The sequence below is a fragment of the Chrysochloris asiatica genome, unplaced genomic scaffold, assembly GCF_000296735.1.
Source record: "Chrysochloris asiatica unplaced genomic scaffold, ChrAsi1.0 scaffold00028, whole genome shotgun sequence".
Lineage (NCBI taxonomy): Eukaryota > Metazoa > Chordata > Mammalia > Afrosoricida > Chrysochloridae > Chrysochloris > Chrysochloris asiatica.
The window spans coordinates 3,319,349-3,340,072 of record NW_006408546.1 but is presented as its reverse complement, the minus strand read 5'-3'; the positions used below and the strand labels follow the sequence as shown (position 1 = coordinate 3,340,072).

The 20,724-nt window shown below is 40.0% G+C and overlaps 1 protein-coding gene across 1 annotated transcript in view; it reads right to left on the bottom strand.

Annotated features, from left to right (window-relative positions):
* The window catches only part of COL6A5 (collagen, type VI, alpha 5), a 135,789-nt gene that overhangs the window by 78,152 nt on the left and 36,913 nt on the right, over nucleotides 1–20,724 (bottom strand). The window contains exons 10-20 of the mRNA XM_006846633.1: nucleotides 16,433–16,575; nucleotides 15,736–15,828; nucleotides 12,908–12,961; nucleotides 8,412–8,483; nucleotides 8,023–8,049; nucleotides 7,871–7,915; nucleotides 7,727–7,780; nucleotides 5,264–5,326; nucleotides 4,634–4,699; nucleotides 4,225–4,278; nucleotides 23–58 (exon numbers count right to left, since the gene is read on the bottom strand). Of these exons, the coding sequence (XP_006846696.1) occupies nucleotides 23–58; nucleotides 4,225–4,278; nucleotides 4,634–4,699; nucleotides 5,264–5,326; nucleotides 7,727–7,780; nucleotides 7,871–7,915; nucleotides 8,023–8,049; nucleotides 8,412–8,483; nucleotides 12,908–12,961; nucleotides 15,736–15,828; nucleotides 16,433–16,575 (707 nt within the window). The remainder of the gene's footprint in view (nucleotides 1–22; nucleotides 59–4,224; nucleotides 4,279–4,633; nucleotides 4,700–5,263; nucleotides 5,327–7,726; nucleotides 7,781–7,870; nucleotides 7,916–8,022; nucleotides 8,050–8,411; nucleotides 8,484–12,907; nucleotides 12,962–15,735; nucleotides 15,829–16,432; nucleotides 16,576–20,724) is intronic.

Genomic DNA, 20,724 nt, shown 5'->3' with positions numbered 1-20,724 from the left:
GACAGGAAGTCAGGAATCTTACCGGGACACCTGGGGGTCCTCTTTGGCCTTCTCTTCCCTAGAACAGAAAAGATGATGTGTCAGTGTGGGGTGTCCCGATGAAGGCTTTTTTTAAAGGCAAACCAGCATAGTCTTTTCTTCCCTACACCTCTGATTGACATGCATAACGAATGAGCAGCTCACAGAGATGGCTTCCCTGAGGCGCTTTCCGCTTAATTACAGCCTAACATTTGGAGGACTGATTGCTAACTAATCTAAAAGTCATTACTGACCCAGCCTCTGACAATCTTCCTGGAGGCTGTTTGGAGAATCAAATCACCCTGAAGAACCTGTTTTATACCTTTCCCTCCTTGGTGTAGACCACCAAAAAACCTGCTAATCAGAGGCTTCCCTTTCGTGAAGGAGTGTTATACATCCATCTCTCTCTGTCCTAGATCCCTGATTTCCATCTAGGGGGCTAGTCAAGTATTATTAGAGACCGCGCTTCATATGGGCCCACTGGGGCTTTTCTCAAAGGATTCAACAAGGAGGAAATGTTGGGGTCTGCTCAGATTCATTTGGGAAAAGCAAGGCTGACCCTTGAAATTAACATCTGTCTGCACCTATCCAGAAGCACATTTTGCATTGTCAGCTCAGGCTCTCCATCTAGTGGCAGTCTGTGCCTCTCCTTTCCAGAGGGTAGCCAAGCAGGAAGACACTCAGGGCCAGATCTTAATTTCTTTTTTTCCTAAAAAGCAATGATAAAATCTAGTCTCCTCCCCAACTCCCTAGCAAGGCCCCTCCTTTGAAAGAATCATGGAATGTCTCAACTCATGCATGGATTCACTTTGCGTTGTGATAGACAACTAGAATCATTTTAGATATGAAAGTAATACTTTCCAAAATTGCATTCGGTCACTCATTTAGAAAGTTACCACAGAGATTATTATTGAGGAAATCCTGTTTTCTTTCAATAACTCACTTTCTGAAGTTCCTCAGAATAAACTACCCACTGTTATGGAGCCGACTCTGCCTCACAGTAACCGTAAATAAGGTTTCCAAGGCTATATATTCTTATGGGAGCAGAAAGTCTCATCTTTCTCCTACAAAGCAGCTGCTGGGTTTGAACTACCAACTTTGTGGTTCAATGCTTATCCTACAGTGTCACCAGGGCTATCTTTCCATGAAGTTGACTGAAAAGTCCCTGGTGATGGTATGCCGTGGAGTCGGTTCCGACTCATAAGGACCCTGTGTGGGATTTCTGAGGCTGTAAATCTTTACAGGAGCAGAAAACCTCATCTTTCTCCCATGGAACCGTGGGTAGTTTCAAACTGCTGACCTTGAGGTTAGCAGCCCCACTTATAACCATCACACAAGCTGCTTGTTGTTGCTAAGTGCCACTGAGTTGGTTCTGACCCATAGTGACTGCATATAGAGCTTCTTATAGTAAGTGCTGTTGTTGTTGTTGTTGTTGTTGTTAGGTGCCATTGAGTCGGTTCCGACCTATAGAGACCCTGCATAGGGTTTCCAAGGAGAGGCTGGTGAGCTTGAACCACCAATCTTGCAATTCAAATGGCTTTGTTATCTGGCACATTAACCCATAGCGCCACATCAGGGCTTCAGTAAGTGCTGTAGAAGTATAATATTTCCTGTGTATCCTAGGCAAAAGAAAAAGGTCTGGATAGTAAAAACAGTTAGTGTACTTGGCTACTAGCCAAGAAATTGGCAGTTCTATTACACCTAGAGATGTCTTGGAAAAAGGTCCTGGAAATCTTTTTTAAAAAATCAGTCACTGAAAATCCTACAGAGTACAGTTCTATTCTGATCCACATGGGTCACAGTGAGCTAGAGTTGACTCTATGACTACTAATTAAAGATTGTCTGACACGCAGAGAATTTTCTCCTTCATTGGAAAGGTAGGGAAAGGTAGAAAAGCTTGATGTTCCTTTATATTCACTATGCCTTTTTAAAAATTCAGATGACAATAGATTAGAAAAGAGACAAGTAGGGAAGTGGATACCAACAGACAGGAGGCTGTGAGCCAGTTGTCCAAGTACGAATATTAAATCACCTGCCACCTGGCCTCTCTTTTTAAAAAGTGCTTGATTTATATCAGAGTTACAAAGCTATTTTGAACTAAAAGTATATTTCCTTAACCCAACAAAAATTCATAAATATTTATCTTGAAATTCTACAGTATGTACTGCTCTACTGCTTCCTCTGATTACATTTTTTATTCTCTTGTGTGGAGAAGAGGTCAAAGTCCCAAGGAATTTTACCAGAAGCACTGGGAAGTCAAACCCCTGATTTCAGATTCTTTCCCTGAAGAGCTATGATTCAAGATAAACACAAGCAAGAGGGATTAAATGACATTTCTTCACTCCCTACTCAGGGAGAAGGATTATTAGTCACCACCTTCAAAGTGATGAGAAAATCCCAAAATTGTAACCGACAAGAAAGCACAGAATTTTCAGTTCCCTCATGAACAAAACTCAGGGTTAACTCTAAGATCTTGAACATTATTCTTCTCTTTTTATGATATTCATGCAGACTGAACAAATGTGTCTTGGAAGCAGTACAGCCAGAATGTTCCTTACAAGTGAGGATGGTGAGACTTTATCTCGTGTACTTTGGGTGTGTATCAGGAGAGATCAGTCCCTGGAGAAGAACATCATGCTTGTTAAAGAAGAGGGTCAGCAAAAAAGAGGAAGAGGAAGACCCTCAGTGAGATGAATTGACCTAGTGGCTACAACAGTGGACTCAAAATTAACATAGTAATTAGTGATTGTGCAGATGGTGTAGGACCCGGCAGTATTTCGTTCTGTTATACATGGGGTCCTATAGATTGGAACTGACTGAACAGCACTTACCAACAACAGCTACATGCTAAATGTGTGTTAGGGAAGCTTGTAACACATTTAGACATCAACTCTAACTTTAGTAGTACACAAAGAGAAAGGTGAGTTTTGGGGTTTTCCTTTAAAAGATGGGAAAATCCAATGGCCCTGTTTTATTCTGTTAAAAACAAAACAGCAACAACAAAAAACAACTTTTTTTGGTAAAAAAGAAAAAACGTATTGCTGTCAAGTTGCTTCTGACTCATAGCAACTCTTTAGGACCCCATAGGGTTCCTGAAGATGCAGTTTTTATGGAGGAAGACCACCACATCTTTTCCCCATTAAGTGGAGTGGTTGGTGGGTTTAAACCAGCTACCTTTTGGTTAGTAGCCAAGCACTTAACCACTGTGCAACCAGGGCTCTTGATATCACAGGGGATGTTATGAAGTACCCCACAACCTCTAGCTTGCTACTTGTTTGATCTTATTCTCCAATGTTTTGGCCTTTTTCTCTAATTCTTCTTTCTCATTGGCAACATGTGAATAGAGATAGGAAACATGAACATATTTACCCAGTTTATAGAGTCTAATGTAAAATCAAAGGAGCTCTGGTAGCGTAGTGGTTACGAATCGGGCTGCAAACCTTAAGATCAGCAGTTTGAAACTACCAGCTGTTCCATGGGAGAAAGATGAGGCTTTCTGCCCCCATAAAGATTTACAGCCTCGGAAAACCCAGTACAGGGTCACTATGAGTCAGAACTGACTCCGTGGCACATAACAACAACAACAACAACAACAACAACGTAAGCTCAAAGATGCTAAGATACTGAGGAAGGGCTTTTATATTAAAGTAATTGATGTTTTTTAAAGACATTTTAGAATGTGGTAAGGTAACGGTAGGTGGTGATAGTGTGCCGGTGGAGTCGGTTCCGACTCATAGTGACCCTGTGTAGGGCTATCCAGGCTGTAAATCTTTACGGGAACATAAAGCCTCATCTTTCTCCTGCAAAACAGCTGGTAGTTTCAAACTGCTGACCTTGAGGTTAGCAGCCCGACTCCTATCCACTATACTACCAGAGCTCCTTAGGAAAGGTAATAGTAGGCTATATCTTAATAGTTCTCTGCCGTAAAAGACAAATGGTAATGTGTGGAGACATTTTTGGTTGTCCTAATTTTGGTTGGGGGAAATGGGTGCTACTGGTGCTAAATAGTGCTACATTGATTGCATAGAGTCCAAGAATGCATCTTGGACATCCTAAAATGACTAGGACAAACACCCTCAACAAACCCTGCAAATGTATCAGATTCCTGGGTCATCTGACTCTTAAGTCACAAATACTGTGAATGCCTCTGTGGCACATTTGGGTGATAGATAGGGAGGGTGAATAAGTGTCTGTGGAAATACTCACCCTGCTTCCTCCGGGACTGGGACTGCCTTTCGTCCCTTTCTGTCCAGGTCTACCCTAGAAATGCAATAGTTTCCTTAAGATCATAAGGCAACAGATTATGAAGCAATTATAAAGGCACCTGCATCAAATCCTCAAGTACTGTTAAAACGACAGAACAGTTCAAATGTTTCTGCACTTTAACACCATCCATTACATTCTTGAAAGAGGAAAAGGTATAACAGAAGTTTTACTGCTACCATAAATTTTCTCATACAATACAATAACTTCCAGAAACATGATAATATTATCCATAGAAGTGCAATCTACTAGAGATATGCTTTATTTTAATGTAGGCTTATTTCACTAAATCAGTTACATCGGCTGAATAACATAATTAATCAACTCAGATATATAAAATAAATCCAGTTACTTGTCTTCCTTGTCCTCCTTTGGAACCTTTTTGTCCTTTGATGTTACTGTTCTGTCCTGGGTTACCCTAGAGGAAGATTTAGTATTTCAGAATTAAGTCAGACAAACTTTGTCCACAAAATGGTATTATGTTTGAGTACTGAGATAATTTGAATTAAGGTATGAGAAATGTGAGAAAATTCTCCATCTTTGAAACTTACAGGATGATAGCACTATTTCCTTAAGTTTGAAGGGTTTGCTGATAAATGGAAATCTTGTAAAACATAAGCTAGTCCAAACATTCTATGTCATTCTTTCAAATGTGTAATCAAATTCTCCTGTAATCAAGTCAGCAAATATGTAAACTGCAGGTCTGCAATATCAGAAGCCTGGTATCCAAAACTATGAGAATTTTCCCCAAAAGGAGTTTGAAAGGCTTAATATACCATAAAGAATTTTAATAATATCTGAAAGCTTATTATAACAAGCTTTTAAGAGATGCAAACCATTTTTCCTTCCAAATAGCTATTCCTTTAGCCAACATCTACCATCTTCACTTCCAAGACAAACATTTACCTAAAAGTTAGCAGGATACAAGAAAAGAATGAAGATAGGAACTGTGGAATAACTAGAAAATCTAGAGCCAACTTACAGGATTTCCTGGGTAACCCTTCTCTCCATGCTCCCCAGGGAAGCCTCTGGAACCTGGGCTACCCTGGAAAAAATAAAATTAGTTCTTCTGAGTTAGCTTGTATAAGGTTTTCATAATAGCATTAAAATGTTAAGTGTGTGTGAGAGAGAGAGAGAGAGAGAGAGAGAGAGAGAGAGAGAGAGAGAGAGAGAGAGAGAAATTAATCATTTAGAATATGCCATGCTATTGTCTTCCATCTCAACCATATCTCTTCAGACTTCTCAATCAGCACTAAGCCTGGTTTTAAGTCGATGACCAAGACTCTCTCCAATGAGGCTGAGAAATTAGAAAACATCTCATGGTCCAGCACAGCACTCACTGTCCCATAGAACTTTCTGCAGGGTTGGAATGTTGTGTACTGTGCAATATGGTAGCCACTAGCCATATGTGACATTGGTGGTGGTTCCGACTCATAGCAACCCTGTGCAGGGTTTCTGAGGCCATAAATCTTTCTCCCACATAACAGCTGGTAGTAATTGCTAACCCTGTGATTAGCAGCTCAACTCATAACCACTAGCTACCAGAGCTCCTTATATGTGACATGGAACACTTGAAATGTGGCTAGTGTAATTGATGAGCTTTTAAATTTTAATTAAATTTAAATTTAAGTAGCTACATGTAGTTGTTGTTAAGTGCCTATGAATTGGCTCCAACTCATAGCCACCCTGTATAGGGTTCCCAAGGAGCAGCTTGTGAGTTTGAATGGCCAACCATGCATTTCAAACGGACTTTGTAGTCCAGTGCTTATCCTATAGCACCACACCAGGACTCCGTTATGTGGCTAGTGGTCACTTAAATTTAAATTTAAAGTTATCACAAGTTTCTAAAACAGCCCAAACAGTCTAGCAACTGTGACAACTATATACTCCCTACAGGAAATTTCCACAGGATGGTCCATTGTCACCTCAAACCTAGTTGGTCCCCAACTAAACTTGCCCAAGCCTTGCAGTCATTGTGACTGATTTTTATTTCCTGCTTCTCTGGTCACCAGACTCTGAAGATCTCATGTCCCAAGACCTCGACTGGGGTGAGGCTGGTGAGGTGCCTAGAGTGTAAAGTTTAAGGAATCACTCACTTTCTGCCTAATACTGAAAGTGAGTCCCTCCTTACAATTTGTACCCTAGTTTCCTTGCTTGCCTCTCCCCAGCCCAGTCCTGCTATGTTCTTAATATTTTGGTGGTCTGTTCTCACTGCCTTTCTTTATTTAAAGACTTTATCCTCTCTCACTTTGATTACTGACAACTGGCCTTCTTCCTTGCCTGCAACTATGTCACCTCCAACACATCGTACATACTACTGCCAAGTGATCTTCCTAAAATGTAAACTTGATTGTCATTCCACAGCTAAAACTCCTTCAATGGCTTCCAGTTGCCTAATGGTTAAAGGGCAAATTCCTTCAGTGTCTTTCTGGTCTCTTCCCACCTCCTCTTGAGTTTCACTTCCACTGCATGTACTCCAATGTCCCTGTCAGGCAGAACAGCTTGCAACATGACCAAACCTCTCTGTGTTTGCTTATGCTGTTCTCTCTGCCTGCAATGCCCTTCCTCCACCTCTTCTTCTTGTTAACTCCTATTTATCTTCAGCTAAGGAATCACCCCATTCAAGAAGACTTCCTAAGCCCGCAGGTTTAGTTGGATGTCCTTTTCTGGTTTCTATGTAGATGCTTATGACATGGCATCATTAAATTCTGTGTGTAATTAACTGTTGATCTGTTTCTTCAGCTAGACCATAGCTTGTTGAGGACAAGAACTGTGTGGTCCATTGCTGATAATACAATATCTGATACATAATAAGTATTAAAAATTTGTTTGATACATAGATCAAACATAAACATAGAGTGACTTAAAACCAAGCAGGCTGACACTAGTAAGTTGAAAAATTTTTTTTTTTTTTTAAATGGTTCACTCTGGATTTGCTATACCAAAACCCACAAAATAATTTGGTTTTTTTCTCTTGAGTTTTTTTTTCTGCTGTACGGAACATAGAAATCACTGACATGCAAAGGCATTTGTTTTCAGATTTCTGAAAAGCATGCTTATAGAAGAAACATTACATGCTCTGAATTTTTCTTATTAGAAATTCTTGAAAAGTACAGAGTTACCGACTTGCCTCAAGTTAGAATGCAGTATCTCCTCAGTGGCACAAATCCATAATTGAGTAAATCACCTGCCATTTTTTTTTTTTTTTTTAAATCTCCAATGCTGTCGTTGTTGTTAAGTGCCATTGAGTTGGTTTCGACTCATAGCAACCCTGTGTAGGGTTTCTGAGGAGTGGCGGGTGAGTTTGAACCTCCAACCTTGAGGTTCAGACTGACTTTGTGATCCAGTACATTATCCTGTAGCACCAACCAGGCAGGACTCCACTAGCCACTGATATTGTTTCTGCCACCAAATTTTCTTTCTTTTGCATATTGAAAAGTGTTACCTGGGATCCTGGATCACCCTTTTCTCCCTTCTTTCCGGAGAATCCACGAAAGCCCTAAAAGAAGACAGAGAAAACAAGATGTGCATTAAAAAAATTAGATTAAGCTCATGATGATATTATGATACTCAAAGAAAAATGGCTTACCTCTTCTCCATCGACCCCATCAATTGCATCCTCTCCATTTTCCCCCTAAGAGATAGCAACAGGTGGAAGTCAGCTGAAAGGAGACTTCAGCCACATGCTTACTGAGAAACTGATGCCATTAGAAAATCAACTTTGAGAAGAAATTACAGTACCTTATATCCAGAATATCCTTTGACTCCCTGGAAAAAAAAAAAGAAACATCACTCACTGATCCTATCAAAGACAGAATGCAGAATGCAGATTCATAGGTTGTTGGAGCCAAAAGGACTTGCCTCTCAGAAATGTTTATTATTGTTTATTCAGTTAGTTGTTTCAGCCTATGTAGCTAACAAAGAGGTTATACATGAAATTTAACACTCAAAACTCCTGAGATGACTTAGAAGCATAATTACTTTTCAGTTGTGGAAACTAACAGATCTACTTGGAGAAAGGGAGAGAGGAAGAAGAGGTGGGAGTGAGAAAAGGTGGGAGGGGAAGAATAGAAAAAATAGAGAAAAGGTATTATAGTGAATTTAAAATAACATTTCCAGTAAAGACTTACCTTTTGGCCTAACTCTCCTGGACATCCTATAAGCCCTTTCTCTCCTAGGGGTCCAGGATCTCCACGTGTTCCCTAAGAAAAGGGGCCCAAAATGACTCATTAGTCAGTAGCTTCCAATTATTTATTTTAAGAGAGTTAAGTTGAGCACATAAGGCACTCTGATAGTGTAGTGGTTACAAATTGGGCTGCTAACCTCAGGTCAGCAGTTTGAAACTACCAGCTGATCCATGGGAGAAACATGAGACTCTTTGGTCCCGTAAAGATTTACAGCCTCAGAAACCCTATATGGTGTCACTATGAATTGGAAACAACTCCATGGCACATAACTAACCACTAAGCTGAGCATATAGCCATTCTGAGCTGTCAACAAAGCAAATCTTAACACAAACTCATTCATTTTCATCTGTTTCTCCTTATGTTCACACATTTCTTCCTGTCAACTCTCAGGGCTTCCTTATAGATCCAGGGTCACAAATAGACACAGGATGAGCTCAGCTCAAGGTTCCGAAGTCACTTCACTTTATAGCCAACGTTCCACATCCTCCAGTAACACATGTTGGGCCTGACAGCTGGCCTAGAGCCCTGATGCTGCATAGGAAGAGTCAGCATTGCTGACAGTAGAGAACCGAGTTGGTGCCAGGAGACTGAAGTTGAGCAGGAAGAGGTGAGCAAGGTGAGAAGAGTCAGTCCTTCTGGTAAAGGTCACATGGTGAAAGATCCCCAGTCAGACAATCCATGTGATTGGGGAAAAGCACTTGAGATCAATGGTGTATGCTTTCCCAAGGAACTATTTAGGTAGAGGTAAACATTAGAGTACAATGGACCTCAAGAGGAAAATGATTGTGTCCTTCTTGAGCACAAGGAACCCAGCTGGATCTTGCACCATTCCATCCCTTGGACCTGGTACAGGGCTGGTGCATGGTCGGTACATGGTTTGCTAGTGAATAACTAACTCTTTTTTGTTTTTGTTTTTAAATCCTGGAATATTTTGATTGTACCATCATATTTGATTGACAGCTTTGCTGAGTAGAGGATTCTTGGTTGGCAGCTTTTTCTTTTTCTTTCAGGGTTTTATATATGTCTTCTCATTGTCTTCTTGCCTGCATGGTTTCTGCTGAGAGATCCGAGCTTAATCTAATTTGCTTGCCTTTATATGTAACACTTTTCCCTAGCTGCTTTCAGGATTCTCTCCTTATCTCTGAATTTGGAGAGCTTGATTATATATATGTCTTGGTGATTTTCTTTTGGGGTCTGTCCTTCCTGGAGATTGTTGAACTTCTTGAATACTTATCTTTTCTCTTTTCAGGATGTTAGGAAAAATTTCTTCCTGCATATCTTCACCTATCTCCTCTATGGACTTGTATGATTCTTCCTTTTCTGGAATGCCAATAATTCTTAAGTTATTCTTCTTCATGTTGTTCAACATGAATCTTAGACCTTCTTCAGATTTTTTTCAATCCTTTTTCTACTTGCTCTTCTATCTTAATAGTATTGAGAGATTTGTATTCCAGCTCACTATTTCTGGCTTACGTCTCTTCAGTGTATTGTCCATTTCTGATATTCTATTATTAATCATTTGGACCTCTTTGTGTAGGTTTTGAATTGTTTCCAATGCTGTAGCTATCTTATTTGATTTTTCCTGTAGTGTTTTCCTGACTTCTTCCTTATTTTCCTCAACTCCTCTGTAAAGTGTTTTGATATGTTTTGTTATAATTTTTCTGAATTCCTTCTCAGGCATTTCCAAAACCTGCCTTCCTTCTAATATACAGTCTAGGTCTACCTCCAGCTCATTTGTCTCAGTCACTTTATCTTGTTTCTGGACATGTCCAGATATAGTCATTTTTTTCTTAGGCATATTCAGTTAGCTGTGACCTTAATATGCAGATGAATGTATGTTTTGGTATTTTACTATGCTTTCTGATTGCCTCCAGGTAGATGTGATCAGGAGATGGGCTTCCCTTTTCACTCTTCTTATTACTCAACCCAGAGTAACTGTTGCAGGTATTGGCTGTCTACCTGGTATATGGCAGCTGCTATTGGTTCTTGCCTGGATGGTGGTATTTTATAGGATGTGATTGTAGCTTGACTATATGACCACAATTGCTGTCTCTTCTTGGGTAATGTAGGGTGAGAAAGAGCCCCCTAAAGGTAAAGAGGGGACCAAAAAAACAAAACAGCAACAGCAAACATGATGATTGGATACTGTAGTCTATAATCACAGAAAAGAAAGAAGAGAAAAAAAAGAAAAAAGCAAAATTCTGTAGCCAAATATGACTTTAATATCCTTCTCTCAGCTTCTTGCCTTCAAGGCCACCTGAGAAATGTCAAGATGCTGTTGTTGGTCATCATGATATAACTCAGGATTTAATTTTCAGCCTGTTTCCTTTTTAGTGTGCTTCTCTCCTACTCCACAACCTCCATTCAGGCCTTTTTCCTGATGATAAACTGTTCAGGACCAGCTGTGGCCATTTTGTGCTGCTGTTTAGTTTTAAGTAGAAACTGTTCCTTTAAATTTTGAGGAGATCTGTGCGTATGTGTGGTAGAACCTTCCAGGGGTGGGATCCGTGTTGGCTCTCAGCCTCCTCTTGCACTGGCTCACCCAAGATGGCCACTCCAGGAATGCTGAGGCCATCCTATCAGAGAAAACACCAGTTTTCTTGCTTCCGCTACTAATTCTACTGCCTGTAAGCCTTCAAACGTCTTAATATTCCTTTATACGTGGTTCAGAGTTCTGGGACCGTCCCCTGAACCTGCTTCATCCAGTATTCTGTGTTATTGCTGACAGAGATCCTCACTGCACTTCTACCCTATCCGCCATCAAACCCCTCTCATGAAAAATTAACTCTTTAGCAATAAGTTTATTTATTTCCTCACTGACAGGTGAGGGAGAAAGTGATTTTTCCTTTCCCTGTTTTACTTTCTTGATTCCAAGTATTATTCCTAGAAAAAGCAGGAGGCCTTATCTATGATATTATACCTTGCTGAGAAGTACCTAAAACTGCCAGCTTTCCACTTAGTGGACCCACAGGCAGCTGTGGGATCCCTATTCCTCACACAAAAAGTAACACTGTCATGCTAACTCAGTGGTCTTCAAGACAGGGGACAAAAGGCTGTCACCTCAGTGCTCATTTTGTAAGCCAGGATGTCCCCAGTGTCCCACGGCAATTTATTATACAGATGAGAAAATTTATGGTCAAGAAGTTGAATATCTTGTTTCATTTTTCACATTTTAGGTTAGCCTTTACCAACCATGAAGAATAACATTTTATGGAATTTGTACAACTTGTAGAACTTCCTGATTACTTCTACATTCACAATTGTGATTGAAGCTATTTCTTTAACAAGTGTGATGGTTAATGTTATGTGTCAACTGGACTAATTCTCAGTATTATGTGATTATCCTTTGTGTTGCGATCTGATGGAAGGGGCATTTCCTTGGGGTGTGGCAGTATCCAGTCTATATGGATGTTCTGGCAAACTTCACTTACTCTTGGACCTGCATCCATAGCATCATCCTCTGATCTCTGGTCTCAACCCCTTGTGCCAGATGCCTGACCTGCTGATTGTGAATCATTAACAACTTCCAGCTTGACACTGGCCCATAGATTTAAGTCTTGTCAGTCTCCACAACTCTGTGAGACATTTTCTTGAAATAAATGTCTCTCTATTGATTATATATATATATATATGTAACACATATATAAAATTATATATAAAATGCATTTTACTGGATTTGCTCCCTTAGAGAACCCATTTGAGGTGTGTAAGTGGAGGCAGTGACAGTAATGGGATAAACCTCCCATCTGGAATCAGAAATCCAGAATTCCAAATCTGGTTCAGCAACAACCTCCATGAATCACTGTTACCTTGTCTATGAAATGACCAATTCTACTGGATCACAGGTGATGATAATATGGCAGTCCCAGATGAAGAGTTGGCTTGTTGCCTCCTGGGCTTTGCCCATGGAAAATGGAGCCACCTACATAGTTTCAGTTTCTCCAAATCCATTCTCCTTATATGATGGATGAACCAAGTGACAGTTCTGGCATTAGGATCAAACAGTGAGATGCACAGGGTCAAACCCCTGGGTAGAATTTATAATGAAGCCATGCCTTAGGGATGTGTTGCCCACTTCTCTTTCCAGGGAAGGGTTTTTGCATCAACTCCAGCCTGTACTCAGGTATTAAATACTTCGTCCCTGGGTTTCAGGTCTAAAGAGAGCTCCTATCAGATGTCCTTGCTGAGCACTGCTTGGGGGTAGAGAGAAGGATAGTCAGTCCCTGCCTCTGAGAAAAATATGCCAGGAAACATTTATGTAAACTTTTCCTCTCTACCAAAAAGGCATAGCAAGTGCCTCATGATTCAGTCAAAGAAAAGAAAAGCAACTTCTTTCCCTAAGCAACAACAAAAATGAACATATAAAGCCATTCTATTGAAAAATAATGTTTTTCATGAAAAAAATAAATAAGCAAGGAGGGTGTGTTCCCCAAACGTACAGGGTCGCCGTTCTCTCCCTGGTGTCCTCGGCTGCCTTTGAGACCTGGAGATCCCTGGGAGAAAAGACAGTAAAATAAATGTTAGCCATCTCCCATTAATTCAAACTTGTGAAATTAGGCATTTTTGGCTAGTGCTTTCCTCCAACATGATTATAGCGTTGGCCGGTGTGGCTGTGCTTTTGGGAGCATGATAACTTCTTTTTGTTTTTTGTCCTGGCACTCATCTCTGAAACCCATCTATAGAAGGTGACTCCTCTGATGTCTATGAGAGACTAACATCTGGAGGCCTCCTTGCATCCAGGGTCAATCCTATGCTTGAGGAACCTGTGATTACCACAACCCTTTCAGCAATCAAACTGGTCACATATCCAGAGGGATACTTTCCTTTTCTTCTGTTTTTAGTAATAGCTCAAGGAAGAATAAGCACTTCTTTAATCAGCAAAGTGTGTCAGCTGTCATCAGGTTAGCCCCTGAGTCATGCAATGACTTGGTTATGCCCCATTCTTATTATAAGTTGTGATTTGGTCTATGCCATGATCCATAGGGTTTTCATTGGCTAATGTTCAGAAGCAGATCACTGGACCTTTGATCTATTGAAAACTGCAGCATCCAGCCTGGCAGATGGGTGCTGATTGTACCTAAGGCGCCATGACTGGTTATTGAAACCAAGTCTCCCCCATCAAAGGTGTACATTTTACCACCATACCACTACTGCCCCCTACCAACAAGGCTGTTGTTGATGTTTGATGGTAGTTGCCATTAAGCCAATTCTGACTTTTGATGACCTCATGTATTATAGAGTAGAACTGTAAACATTATGATGCATTAAGAACAGTCAAAGATGAACAATGCAGGTCTCACAGGCAAGCACTGAATGTGATAGCTTAACAAAAGATCACATTTCTTTCTGTCTCTCTCTTTTTTTTTTGTTTTTGGCATCAAAAACCCATTTGTGAGTCCTGGTGTGGTGCAGTAGGATAAGCACTGGACCGACCACAAGGTCCATTTGAATCACCAGGTTGGCAGTTCAAGTTCCTTGAAAACCTTATACACAGTCACTATGAGTTGGAACTGACTCAACAGAACTTAACAACAACACCCATTTGGGAAGGTAAATAAAATATAAAGGTGCAGCTTAATTATTATAAAGTGAATGCCCATACAATCATTGCCCATGTCACAAAATTGAAGACTTCTTGTAAACAGTCATAGTGCCGCCACCAATTACAGTCCTCTCTCTCCCATAGAAGGAACTCACTCCTGACTTCCGTGATACTACTTCCTAGCATTTAAAAAACAACAACAACACTTCACTACTTATTAGAAGAGGATGTGGAGCTAGGGATATTATTACTGACATCAGATGGCTCTTGGCTGAAAGCAGAGAACCCAAGGAAATGGACTGACACAGTGGCAGCAGCAATGACTGCAAATATAACAACAATTGTGAGGATGACACAGTATTGGGCACTATTTCAGTCTGTTATGCATAGGGTTACTATGAGTCAGAACCAACTAATGGCACCTAACAACAACTTAATTATTCATTCCTAAACATTCTTGGTTAGTTTTGCTGGTGTTTAAAATTTTTATCAAAAGAATCATGCATATGCATTTTTCCATATTTTGCTTTTTACCAGCATTAAGGTGTTTATAAAATGTATTCATGTTTTTGTAGGTAACTGCTGCTTATTCATTTTGATTGCTGTAGAATATTCTAGCTAATGAAAATATCATAATGTATTTATCCATTCTATTTCTCTTTAATGGATCTTTCTAAATTCCTATTTTTTGTTGTTGCTTAGTGCTGTTGAGTAGATTCCAACCCATAGCAGTCCTGTACAGGGTTTCCAAGAAGCAGCTGGTGGGTTTGAATGCCGACCTTTCGGCTCAAACTGACCTTGAAGTCCAGCACATTATCCTGCAGCACTAATCTGTTTCTGATGTGGCACTGTAGGATAAGCATTGGGTTACTAACCACAAGGTGGGCAATTCAAACCTACCATCCACTCCTTGGAAACCCTTTACAAGGTTGTTATGAATTGGAACCAACTCACTGGCGCTTAAAACAACACACACAAACACATAGAGGCGCACTAGCTCCGCAGGATAAGTACTGGACTGCAAACCACAAGGGTGGCAGTTTGAGCTCACCAACCACTCCTTGGGAGAAAAATGAATCTTTCTGTTCCTGCAAAGATTTTCAGCCTCAAAAACCCTATACAAGGATGCTATGATTTAGAACCAACTCGATGGCACTTAACAACAACATAAATCTGTTCTTTTTTTGCAAGGAATCCTGGTAACATAGTGGATTATAAACCAGGCTGCTAAACACAAGGTCAGCAGTTTGAATCTACCAGTCGCTCAATGGGACAAAGATAAGGCTTTCTGCTCCCTTAAAGATTTACAGCCTATGAAACCCTATACAGGGTCGCTATGAGTTAGCACCAACTCCACAGCACATAACCAACACCACCACCATGTTCTTTTTGTAGTTCAATCTTGACCTATTACTGATTAAGAACAACCCTCCCCACTCACTTTCAAATTGACTAAAGTACGCACAAAGGTATGAATTGCAAAACTAAGCTGCAATAACAACGAGGATCTACAAGGAAAAGGGGAGTTAGTTTTAGTAGTCTTAAAAGCTGTATCAACAAAGAATCATTCTGAATCGTGTCCTTTACCACAGAAGTCACATATAATTATATCAAAGTAATTTTATAAGCAGTGAGTGGAGGCTGCAAATTCAACCTCTCAGTCTCAGGCCCATCCATACCAAATCAAGACACATGAGGTAAAAGAGTATCACAACTGTATAGCACCTTCAAGGCCTTTGGTCCTCGGGTCCCAGGAGTTCCTGGAGGTCCTGAACACTTGCAAAAGGCACAGCAGCATGTCCTCTCTGCAATGTTCCCCTGGACAAAAAGCAAACTTGAGTGAGCAACAGTTGTTAGGAAAAGTTGTTAGCAACAATTGTTAGGTTTTGAATAAGAACTATATTCAAAACCACAGATCATGATTTGGCACCTACAACCTCCTCCTTTTCGCTGGGAAGAGAAGCTACAGAGAATAAGGGGAATTAATGCAGCAAAGAGAGCCCCAGACAAGCAATTGTGTTGATAACATCCCTTCTCCAAAGGAAATAATCTGTATTTATGGAGAGAGTGCCCGCCACGTGAATGGCTAGAGGCCAAGTTTGAGGAAGACTGCTTTGGTTTCCTGAGATTTTTGAAACATTAATTACTGAGGGATTTCTTTTTTTTTTTCTTTCTTTTTACTTGATTAGCAGTTGGTTGGTTTTTTAAGTTCCTTTATTCATTTATTTAGTAAGATGACAAAGAAGAAAAGGACATACACAATAAAAAATATGCTGCTCTGGGCTTTACAAATGTTTTCATATACTAAAGACCTTGCATTTCATTCCAAGGAGCAAAGGTAACCTTTGAAACTAGGCTTAAAGTTTCCAATTTTGTTCCCGTGGCATTTTGAATAACTGAATTTTTTCACTAAAAAACTCACCAGATATGTTGATAGTGTTTTGCCAAGTTCTCTCATTCCAATGGTCAAGTGAGTCCTGTAATCAAATCCTTTTCCAAATTCAAAGCTGGAAAACTCATCATAAGTAGTTGCATCTAAGGAGACCACCAGCAGAGCATCAAGTCCTTATCAGTAAAAGAAAAAGAAAAAAATGCAGTTATAAAACCAAAGAAGCCATAGATGAGAAAGAAGAATGCCCTGTCATCATTCCAGTCAGTGAACATTACTCAGAGTATCAGGAAAGAGCAGGACAAAAGAGGTGTAGCACTCTCAACAATGGGAGAACTAAACTGCAGCACTGACCAGGCTCTGGTCCCTGACATTAGCATGGTTTTTGTGTTTGTTCTTGGTGTTAACTCATACCAACTCATAGTGACCTTGTACAGGGTTTCCAAGGAACCACTCATGGGCTTTAACCACTGACATTGTAGTTAGCAGCCCAGTGCTTATCTTACAGTATCACACCAAGACTACTAATGAATTTTGAAAAGCAAAACACTATCAGAAAACTGTTCAATATTTCACCATCAATTTTGATGTAATTCTTAGACATTTAAAGTTATTTTTAAGAAAAGACATCTTGAGGTGACAAGATGGCAGACTAGGCAGAAAGGCTGTATGGATCCTCTACAACAACCACATGGAAAACCAAATGAAACAGATGAAGATGACAGTCCTAGAACCCTGAGCTTCAGATGAAGGGATTAAAAAGTGGTTGTTGCTTACTAGACAAAGTAAGGAGAGATTGGTGATATAACCCAGTGACCAGACAGGCACAGACTTCATGAGCTTTTGTGAGCAGCTTCAGAGACAAGAAAACTTATCAGCATTGCAGAAACCTACCTATAGCCTTGCAGAGACAAAGGTGCACTATTTCTTGTTCTTCATACTCCCCTGGTAACCAGAGGTAATGCAGACCCCAATCCACATACACCACCAGGGAAGCTCCTGCTCTCCTGCTCTCCTGGTGGTTGGAACTTCAGGGAGGTGAGCATCATGGTTGTGGGCCCCATTAAAAGAGGAGGACACTGTCTGCATAGACCCCATTCAGATGAGCCCTGCTCTACATATACAGAGTTGGCCCTGGCCAGCCCTAAGTTAGCCCTCACTAGGAAAAGCATGTGAACAGATGCGTGGGGGAGAGAGAAAATAAAAAAAGAACACAGAAAAGAAACTACAGATCTATGTCAGTGACCAGACCAGCCATGGTACGCCCATCCTTAACTTTTACAATCGCCTTTGAAGCCAAGAGGGCAGTGGGTGGTGCAGAGGCATATCACTTACTGATGGACAGAAAGGAGTACATTTCTTTTCTTTTCTTCTCATAATCCACATTACTGTGGTATCTAGTGGTGTAGCCATCCCCATCTGCATACAGGCTTCTGCTTTCCAGGCTCAGTCCCATGAAATTGTTTGGGGTACTAGTAACACTAACCCCAGAACCTGGAATCAGGTGTGGCCTATTCCAGACCTGCAGAGCTGGTTCTGGTCAGCCCTGTGCTAGAGGGACCTCTCAACTTTGGCTCTCTTCTGGGATAGCAATACCCTTATACCCCAGCTGTTTTGGGGTCTGTACAAATTACTTCTGGATTGGGTGCCCAAAACAGATAACACAGCCCTACAGGAACTCCATCTAGGGTTGAGTGTTATTGTCTTGTCCCTTACCCACCAATGATGTGAGAGCTGTGGCTGGCAGGACACCACAAAATTCTGTCCACTCTACGTCTAGCACCTGTCCCCCTTTTTTCCCTTCACTGTTTTTGTTTCTTTATTTCTTTTTCTCTTTCCCAACTGTTGCACTTCTTTCTTTTCCTTTTTTTTTTTGATCCCCTTTAATTTTTTTTTTTAATTACTACTCTCTAGTCTCTTTTTCCCTTTCACTCACTCTCTTCTTCATTGTGTTTAAGTGTTTTTCTTTCTTTTTATTTTCTCTCTTTTTATTATTTTACTTTCCTCCCCTGCTTTTCTCTTTGGCTTTTGTAGTCTTTTGCTAGTTGTTGCCTGCATTTTTCCTTTTTTCTTTTCTTTCTTTCCTTTTTTTTTTTTTTTGTGCTGTGTTTGCTAGTTTGTATTTGTTTTCCTTCTCTCTTGTGTGTGTGTTTTCTTTTCTTGCCTCACCTGACAGAAGACAGCAACAGCAGCCATGCAGACTAGCCACAGTGCTATCCTCTATAGCCCCACCCACTAGACAAGAGCCAATACTAGCTGATATATATTGAATCAGTGACAACAACCAACACCAACCAAATATATCCTAAAGTGAACTGCATGAACAGCAAACAGAGTATGGTTCACAAGCTAATTTCCTGGTCACACCCATGAGGAGGAAGTTGGTGACTGCCTAAGAAGACAGCAGCATACAATCATAAGCTTAATACAAATACAACAACATCACAATGTCTTTAAAGCGAAAGACAATTTCTGTTCACATGAAGAAACAAGACAGAGTGACTCAAACAAGTGACCAAGAGGCAGAGCGAGAAACATTTATGAGGAAAAAAAAGGCACTGGAACTCCTGGAAAATAACTCAAGAGAATGATACTTAGATGTATTTAAAGGACTGCAAAAAAGGTATAGGTAAAAAAGGAAGAATTCAAGAAACTACTGCAGGAGCCAACAAACAAAACAGATGAAGAATTGACAACAATACAAAACCAGCAAAAAGACATCCAGAAGATTAATACTAAGATTTTAGAAATGGACAACATATTGAAAGGTCAAAGAAATAGATTTGAATCATGGGAAGTCAGAATTAGTGAGTTTGAAGATAAATCTCTAAATACTAATAAGTTAGATGAACAATCAGAAAAAAGAATGAAAAATCTGAAGGAAGCCTAATATTCATGTGATACAACATGAAGAGGAATAACTTATTGGTAATTAAAATTTCAGAACAGGAAAAGACAAAAGCACAAAAAAGATCATCGAAGAGCTGTTGGAAGAAAATTTCCCTAGCATCATAAAAGATAAGAAGATAACCATTGAAGAAACTGAACAAACCCCAAACTAGACAGCCCTAGAAAAAAAATCACCAACACATATCATAATCAAACTCTCTAAAGTAAAATAAAAAGAAAGAACCCTGAAAGCAGCTCTAGAAAAACAAAATTTTACATACAAAGGAGAATCAATAAGACTAAAATTTGATTTCTCAGCAGAAACTGTGAAAGCAAGAAGAAAATGGGGAGACATATAAAGAAATCTGAAAAAAAAATGCTAACCATAAATATACCCAACAAAACTGTATTTCAAACATGATGGCAAAATCACAACATTTCCCAAATATTGTTGTTGTCAAGTGCCGTTGAGTTGTTTCTGACCCATAGTGACCCTGTATAGGGTTTCCTAGGAGCAGTTGGTGAGCTTGAACTGCTGACCTTATGGTTCAAACCAACTTTGTAGTCCAGTGCATTAACCCACAGTGCCACACCAGGACTCCTCCAGAATGTTAAAAATTATAAATTAAAGGATTTGTAAAATCCAGGTCAATTTTACAAAAAAAAAAAATACTAAAGGGAGTTGTTTGGGTAACATCAGTTGTTTGGGTAACAGAACCAATAGAAATAAAAAGGTTAATAACAGAATATGAAGAAAAATTATACTCCAATAAATTTGAAAATCTAGAAAAAGCATGGATACATTTTTAGAAAAACATGACCTTCCTAAACTAACAGAGTAGAGTAGAAACAATTGATCAGGTAATTAAAACTCCCAACAAAAAAAAAGCCCAGGCCCAGATGACTTTACTGGATAATTCTACCAAATATTCAGAGACGAGCTGACACCAATACTCAAACTATTCCAGAACACAGAAAAAGATGGAAAACTCCCAAATACATTTAGTGAAGCCAGCATAACTCTTGTACACAAATCAGGCAAAGACATCACTATAACAGGAAATTATAGACCAATATTCCTCATGGGGTGTCCTGGTGTGGCACTGTAGGCTAAGCACTGGATCACAAAGGTGGATTGAAACACAAGATAGTGGTTCAAACTCACCAGCCACTCCTCAAAAAACCTATACAGGGTTGCTTTGAGTAGAAACCACCTTGATAGTACTTAACAACAGCAACAATCCCTTATGAATATAGATGCCAAAATTTTCAACACAATCCTAACCAACAGAATGCAACATATCATATATAAGGAGCTCTGGTAGCGTAGTGGTTACGAATTGGGCTGCAAACCTTAAGGTCAGCAGTTCGAAACTACCAGCCGCTCCGTGGGAGAAAGATGAGGCTTTCTGTTCCTGTAAAGATTTACAGCCTCG